General features: G+C 50.4%; 1 protein-coding gene across 1 annotated transcript; it reads right to left on the minus strand.

The window, feature by feature from the left end:
* Positions 1-6,180: 6,180 nt before the first annotated feature.
* Positions 6,181-7,504, minus strand: LOC119368373 (indolin-2-one monooxygenase-like). Its single transcript, XM_037633656.1, has 2 exons — positions 7,010-7,504; positions 6,181-6,918 (listed from the first exon to the last, which is right to left on the minus strand). The coding sequence occupies exons 1-2, from the start codon at positions 7,376-7,378 to the stop codon at positions 6,259-6,261; spliced, it is 1,029 nt and encodes a 342-aa protein (XP_037489553.1). The 5' UTR covers positions 7,379-7,504; the 3' UTR covers positions 6,181-6,258.
* Positions 7,505-8,265: the final 761 nt, after the last annotated feature.

Here is an 8,265-nt window from a genome sequence, read left to right on the forward strand (position 1 = left end):
ATGATAAACACCACATGCAATCAAATAGTGACATGATATGGCCAATATCATTTTGCTCCTTTTGATCTCCATCTTCGGGGCGCCATGATCATCATTGTCACCGACATGACACCGTGATATCCATCATTATGATCTCCATCATCGTGTCTTCATGAAGTTGTCACGCCAACGATTACTTCTACTACTATGGCTAATGGTTTAGCAATAAAGTAAAGTAATTACATGGCGTTATTCAATGACACGCAGGTCATACAATAATTAAGACAACTCCTATGGCTCCTGCCGGTTGTCATACTCATCGACATGCAAGTTGTGATTCCTATTACAAGAACATGATCAATCTCATACATCACATATATATCATTCATCACATCCTTTTGGCCATATCACATCACAAGGCATATGCTGCAAAAACAAGTTAGACGTCCTCTAATTATTGTTGCATGTTTTTACGTGGCTGCAATAGGGTTCTAGCAAGAACGTTTCTTACCTACGTCAAAACCACAACGTGATATGCCAATTTCTATTTACCCTTCATAATGACCCTTTTCATCGAATCCGATCCAACTAAAGTGGGAGAGACAGACACCCGCTAGCCACCTTATGCAACTAGTGCATGTCAGTTGGTGGAACCTGTCTCACTTAAGCGTACGTGTAAGGTCGGTCCAGGCCGCTTCATCCCACGATGCCGCCGAAACAAGATAAGATTAGTAGTGGCAAGTAAATTGACAAAATCTACGCCCACAACAATCTTGTGTTCTACTCGTGCATTGGAACTACGCATAGACCTAGCTCATGATGCCACTGTTGGGGAACATTGCAGAAAATAAAAAATTTCTACGCATCATCAAGATCAATCTATGGAGTCATCTAGCAACGAGAGAGAGGAGTGCATCTACATACCCTTGTAGATCGCGAGCGGAAGCGTTCAAGAGAACGGGGTTGATGGAGTCGTACTCGTCGTGATCCAAATCACCGATGATCCTAGCGCCGAACGGATGGCACCTCTGCGTTCAACACACGTACGGTTGGGAGAGACGTCTCCTCCTTCTTGATCCAGCAAGGGGGAAGGAGAGGTTGATGGAGATCCAACAGCACGACGGCGTGGTGGTGAAAGTAGCGGGGATCTCGGCAGGGCTTCGCCAAGCTCAGCGAGAGGGAGAGGTGTTACGGGGAGAGAGGGAGGCGCCAGGGGCTTGGTTGCGCATCCCTCCCTCCCCCCTCTTTATATAGGGGCCCTAGGGGGGGCGCCGGCCCCTAGAGATCCAATCTCAAGGGGAGGGGCGGCGGCCAAAGGGGGGAACTTGCCCCCCAAGTCAGGTGGGGCGCCCCCACCCCCAGGGTTTCCAACCCTAGGCGCAGGGGGAGGCCCAAGGGGGGCGCACCAGCCCACCAGGAGCTGGTTCCCTTCCCACTTCAGCCCATGGGGCCCTCCGGGATAGATGGCCCCACCCGGTGGACCCCCGGGACCCTTCTGGTGGTCCCGGTACAATACCGGTGACCCCCGAAACTTTCCCGGTGGCCGAAACTGGACTTCTTATATACAAATATTTACCTACGGACCATTCCGGAACTCCTCGTGACGTCTGGGATCTCATCCGGGAGTCCAAACAACTTTCGGGTTACTGCATACTAATATCTCTACAACCCTAGCGTCACCGAACCTTAAGTGTGTAGACCCTACGGGTTCAGGAATCACGCAGACATGACCGAGACAGCTCTCCGGCCATTAACCAACAGCAGGATATGGATACCCATGTTGGATCCCACATGTTACACGATGATCTCATCGAATGAACCACGATGTTGAGGATTCAAGTAATCCCGTATACAATTCCCTTTGTCGATCGGTATGTTACTTGCCCGAGATTCGATCGCCGGTATCCCAATACCTCGTTCAATCTCGTTACCGGCAAGTCACTTTACTCGTACCGTAATGCATGGTCCCATGACCAACCACTTGGTCACATTGAGCTCTTTATGATGATGCATTACCGAGTGGGCCCAAAGATACCTCTCCGTCATACGGAGTGACAAATCCCAGTCTCGATTCGTGTCAACCCAAAAGACACTTTCAGAGATACCTGTAGTATATCTTTATAGCCACCCAGTTACGTTGTGACGTTTGGTACACCCAAAGCACTCTTACAGTATCCAGGAGTTACACGATTTCATGGTCTAAGGAAATGATACTCGACATTAGAAAAGCTCTAGCAAACGAACTACACGATCTTGTGCTATGCTCAGGATTGGGTCTTGTCCATCACATCATTCTCCCAATGATGTGATCCCGTTATCAATGACATCCAATGTCCATGGTCAGGAAACCATAACCATCCATTGATAAATGAGCTAGTCAACTAGAGGCTCACTAGGGACATGTTGCGGTCTATGTATTCACACATGTATTACGATTTCCGGATAACACAATTATAGCATGAACAATAGACAATTATCATGAACAAGGAAATATAATAATAACCATTTTATTATTGCCTCTAGGGCATATTTCCAACAAAGCATTGTTCATTACACTTTGTGTACTAACCCATGGTCTATGTGAGAGTTCTATATGGGGTTAGGTACGTGACCATGGGCTTGCGTCAAGAGGAAAATATCATACAACCCATGGAAAGGATGACATCAAGTGGTGGTCGTCATCAAGATTGTCGTGTGCAAGTTCAAGTGGAGCATCACGACGAGATCAAGTGCTTGAATCTTGCCATCCATTGTGGTGTCAATGGACTTGTGAAGATGTGCCGAAGAGTGGCTCACCCATAGTGGACTATGGGGGAGCAATCATCTAGTCTTCATCGAGCTAACGCAATCAAGAAAGGTGGTCCAACTTGAGGGAGTCAAGATCGTCATCATCTAGCTCAAGTGGACCATGTGCAAGGCAAAGGTTTGCCCTTGATAGGTTTTCTGTTTTACCGGTCTCGTGGTGGTAGTTGGGAGACCGGGTTATAGGATCGTTTGCCGTACTATCAAGGGGGGCTCTCAAGTTGGTAGCTTGATCGTATCGTTAGTAGAGAGCTCAAACCATTGTATCCTTGCATCATGTTTCTTGGTTCTTGTTTGGTTCTCTTTGTGAGTCTTAGAGCTTATGGTAATCTTGATGACAAGCTTGAGTTCAACAAAAACTGAGTTCGCATGCGTCTTCTATGATGTTTTCGGTGTTGGAGGTTTTACCAGTCTTATCCGAGGAAGGGTTCTCACCTTTTTCTTATGGGCCTTTTCTATTTTGCTTCTTATTGATATTTCTTTCAAGATTGTGTTAGCTCTTGTCGCTAGCTTTTCAACAAACTTGGTTTCATCAAATTCGGAGTCCGCTTGCAAAAGTTGTGGCAGTTTTGGTGTTTTGAAAAGGCTGCAGCGTTACTACCGCGAATTGGAGCGGATGTAATTTTTTACTAGCGCTCCAGAGCAGTCCTACCGCGGCTCCTACAGCGGTAGTACCGCTCCGGACCAAAAAACTCATCCCAAGTCCTGCGGAGGTAGGTACAGAAGTATTTTTTTTTGTACCGCTCGCAAGCAGTAGTACCGCTACCATTTGCGTAGTACCGTGAGGTCGAGCGGTAGTACCGCTCCGGCGGTTCTACTGGCCTTTTGCCTCCTCGCTGTTGTTTTGCCTACCGCTCTATGCGGGCTGTGAGCATAACGGTTGGATTTTCCCCCACCTATAAAAGGGGGTCTTCTTCCCCATTGAATCTTATCTCTTAAGCTCATGTTCTTCCCCCATTGTTGACCTTCTTCGAGCTTGCTAACTCTCAATCCCTCCAATGATTCTTGCTAGTTCTTGAGGGAAAAGAGAGAGGAGATCTAGATCCATGTTTCCACCAATCACTTTCTCCTCTAAGTGAGGGGAACCCCTTGGATCTAGATCTTGGAGTTCTTCGTGTTCTTCTTTCATTCTTCCTCTCATTTTCCTCCCTAGCATTAGTTGCTTTGGTGGGATTTGGGAGAGAAGGACTTGGGCACTCCGTCTGCCCTGGCCATTGCATTTGGTGCATCGGTTTGAGTTCTCCACGTGATACGTGGAAGTTACAAGTTGAGAAGCTTATTACTCTTGGGTGCTTGGTACCCTTGAGCTTGTTACTCTTGGGTGTTTGGACACTCTAGAGCTTGTTCCTCTTGGGTGCCTTGGCGCCCTAGATGGTTGGTGTTGTTCGGAGCTCAATCATTGTGGTGTAAAGCTCCGGGCAAGCGTCGGGGTCTCCAATTAGGTTGTGGAGATTGCCCCGAGCAATTTGACGGGTACCGGTGACCGCCCCCAAGGGTTGCCATTTGTACGGGTTCGGTGACCGCCCTCAAGGGTCCCTTAGTGGAATCATGACATCTTGCATTGTGCGAGGGCGTGAGGAGATTACCGTGGCCCTAGTGGCTTCTTGGGGAGCATTGTGCCTTCACACCGCTCCAAACGGAGATTAGCATCCGCGAGGGTGTGAACTTCGGGATACATCGTCGTCTCCGCGTGCCTCGGTTATCTCTTACCCGAGCCCTTTACTTATGCACTTTACTTTGTGATAGCCATATTGTTCTTTGTCATATATCTTGCTATCACATAGTTACTTATCTTGCTTAGCATAAGTTGTTGGTGCACATAGGTGAGCCTAGTTGTTGTAGGTTTTGTGCTTGACAAATTAACCGTTAGGTTTATTCCGCATTTGTTCAAGCCTCTACCGTAATTATTTTAAAACGTCTATTCATCCCCCCTCTAGGCGACATCCACGATCTTTCATGTGTGTTTTTAGGCGCCAGGGTGGGGGGGGTGGGGGGGGGGGATTTTGACCGAGGAGTAAAAGTTTTACTTTGTTATAGGATCTAGTACTTTGGCTAGGTCTAGTTTAGAGTAAACTCAAAATCTTAATTTTTCAGGGATCGGCTAGAGATGCTCTAAGTTACTAAATATAGCTAAAATGTCTTTTCTTTATGTATAAGCCCAATTTTAGGCTTGAAATTTCATGCACATGAATACCCTATACATGTTGTAAAAAAAACGAACGCCCCGCGTCGCCCCCACCTGGGTGACTCGGGCGGACACCGAACCCTAGTCCCCGGGGCCTCAAAGGTCCCGTTCTTCCCTCCGACGCCGCTAGAGGAAGCCACTGAGCAAAGCCCGGCGGTGGCGGAGGTTCTCTTCCCTTCCTTGCCAGTTTGGGTGATGTGGGGCACTTCCCTGGATCTGGGTCGCTAGCGGCGCAGGTTCTTGCCTCCGGCGATGGCGCGTGGTGGCGAGGTGGTGGTGGGTTGTGGTGACGAACCAAGGCCTGTGCCAGGGGATGCTCGGCTAACTCCCGACGATGGCTTGGGCGGCGGCGTTAGTCACCCGGCGGCAGATCTCGTCGCTCCGGTCCTCGTGGAGAACTCTGGGATCTGTGCGGTGGCCCCGATGGGCATGGCGGCGCCGCCCTCGGCCAGCGGTGCTCGCGGTGGATTTCCTCCCCATTGCAGACTTTCTTCCGCTTCATTTGGTGGCTTGCGGTCTTGTCCTCGGCCTCGGTGCGTTGGTGGGGGCTGGTAGAGGTGGATTCAGACAAAACAAAACTCTAGATGGCTCTCTCATCCCGGCGGTGGCGACCCTTCTTGCAGGTGTCGTCGATGTCCCTCCTCTGTACTCCGACAAAATGCCCGGGTGAAGACCCAAAATCTCCTCAGATTGGGCGGCGACACTATGTTTGTCGTGCCCTTCTTGAAGGTGCCGCCTAGGGTGTTCGTGTGCTCGATTAGAGGAACTGCGGGCGGAGGGGATGGGACCAGTGGCGGGAGGTGGTGTTAGCGAAGGAAGACCGGCATGGCATCTAGCACATCGACAACGGCGGGTATCAGCGGTGGACGCGTGTTGATGGACGAGCGCAGGATGGTGGCGCTGTCTGGCGTCGTGGTGGCGTCCACGTCAGGGTCTGGCAAGGTCGATGTGTCAGCGCCTACTCTGAAGATGGATCGATGGAAGATGGTGGCGGCGGCTTCTGCAGCGTGCACGTGCGGTGACCACTAAGAGTGTGCCGAGCAGGTGCGTGCCCCAGACCGGCAATGCGGCTTGGTTGGGGCCTCCGCCTTTAGATGTTGGGCTTTGTTGTGAGGTCAAGGTACGCGGCGCACATAATCTGCACCCCTTCATTAAGTTGATAGAAATATCGACAAATGTTGTGAGATAGTGGCTTCTGACTTTTTATGTATTATCTTGTAAGGTCTTGGAGCATATGCGGATTGATTGCACACACCTAATTAAATGTTTTTTTCGAAACAACAAGCACCCCCTCACTCCTCGCGGCAAGATCTTGGAGTTGGAACGAGGAGCTTCTCCTTACGGCGGATCGACAAGCTGAACACCTCACTCATGTCGACCTCCTTCGTCCCCGCCGGCAGCTCCCAGTCGAAATGGTACATAAGGTTCGCTAGCATCATCTCAACGGCAGTGTTCGCGAAGTTTATGCCGGGGCAGATCCTCCGCCCGGACCCGAACGACAGAAACTCAAAGTCCTTTCCCTTGCTGTCGACCGCCGCCGCGCTGCCTCCCTGGAGAAACCTCTCCGGCGCGAACTCGTCCGGCGCCTCCCAGGACGCGGGGTCCCTCGCGAGGGCCCACGCGTTGACCATGAGCCGCGTCCCGGCAGGGATCACGTAGCCGTCGACCTCGCAGTCGGCGATCGAGAGGTGGGGGAGGAGCAGCGGCACCGGCGGGTGCAGCCTCAGCGTCTCCTTCACGGTGGCCTTCAGGTAGGCCATGTCGCCGAGCTCCTCCTCTGTGACCACGTCTTGTTGTAAATCTCCTTCGTCCTTGCCTACGGCCACCGCTGGCGCACGCCTCCTCCTCACCTCCGCTTGCAGTTTGGCCATGACGTGCGGGTTGTTCATCAGCTCTGCCATCGCGAATTCCAGCACCAGATATGTCGTCTCTGTCCCCGCTTCAAACATGTCCTGTTAATTACAGTACCAATAAATTACCGCTGAATGGATTAATTTGTCAGCTTTGCGGAAGTATTGGAGTAGTAATCACTGTACTATTTACCAGCAAGATCGCCTTGACGTTGTCTGTGGTGAGGCCGTACTCTTCCTGCTGGGCGAGCAACACGTGTATGAAGTCTGCGCTGGCATCGTCCTGCTCGCGCTGGCGCCCGTGCTCGTCGATGAGCTTGTGGAGCAGTTTGTCCCACCTCTTGCGAACCCTCCTAGCCCTGGGGCACACCACCATGCCGGTGAACACGTCCGCCACTGCCAAGCTCGGGAAGTAATCCTCAACGTTGAACCCTCCCAGGAGCGACATGTTGACGTCGATCAGCTGGCGGAGCAGCTTGTTCCTGCCATCGTCGCGGTGGTTTCTCCCTAGCACCGCCCGGCACACCACGTCGTCAGCCGCTGCTTGCTCCTCCGGCTCCATGTTTTCGCACCGACGAGCAGTAGAACGAGTGGGACGAGGAGCAGAAGAAGCAATGCTTGTGCAGATGTGGCTGCGCCATGGATCGCTGCTTCACCAGCCATGGATCCAATCCAAGGCAGATGGCGTGCTGATAATCTGATATAATCCTGATGATGCTATGCGCTTATGCCCCTGATAATCCTGAGATGGCACACCGCTCTTGCCGTGCGGTGGACAGCTTTGCGTGCCAGCCTCTGATTTCGCAGAAAATATCTGGTCGGATGTGTGATCAGCAAAATCGATTGATCGAGGTTCTCAAAAAATGAGGATAATGCAACTAGCAGAATTCTTCCGTTCCAAAATGTTGGACTGTTGAAATATAAGTTTTTTTTTGAGACAATGTTGAAATATAAGTGCATTGCCTTGCCCATATTTCTTCGTTCCGGTCTTAGGTCTTTGAAGTGTTCATGGGCAGCCCAGCCCAAGAGACCAACATCTCGGCTGGTCTCGGACTCGACCTATCCCGCCCGAAGCCCAGCCCGAAAGGCCGAACAAAGCTCAAAATGTGGTTTAAAAAATCATTTCAGTTTAAAAATAAGAATAATACTATAGTTAAATATCCCAAATATAATTATTTGAAAAAAATGCGATGTTCAAATGTTTCGGGTCGTCCAGGGCTAAGCTTGGAATTTTCACTCTATGATTTTGCCTGGCCTGATCAGGTTAGTATAGGTGCATTGCCCATATTTATCATTTGGATCAAATGTGGAAAATGCAACTCCACACACATACAAACTTCTCGGCCACATTAAACCTTTGCATTCCATCGTAAGGTTGGTGATTTTATTTTGTATTTAACACCCTCAACTATAGCCGTTTTCATCACAAGACCCCTCTTATTTTGCCGA

Source organism: Triticum dicoccoides, chromosome 2B (assembly GCF_002162155.2).
Source record: "Triticum dicoccoides isolate Atlit2015 ecotype Zavitan chromosome 2B, WEW_v2.0, whole genome shotgun sequence".
NCBI lineage: Eukaryota > Viridiplantae > Streptophyta > Magnoliopsida > Poales > Poaceae > Triticum > Triticum dicoccoides.

Bases quoted from the DNA above. Each gene is read 5' to 3' on its own strand.
- LOC119368373 (XM_037633656.1), bottom strand. From the start codon at position 7,378: ATGGAGCCGGAGGAGCAAGCAGCGGCTGACGACGTGGTGTGCCGGGCG. The intron at 6,919-7,009 runs GTAAATAGTACA...TGTAATTAACAG, and splicing joins ACGTCAAGGCGATCTTGCTG to GACATGTTTGAAGCGGGGAC.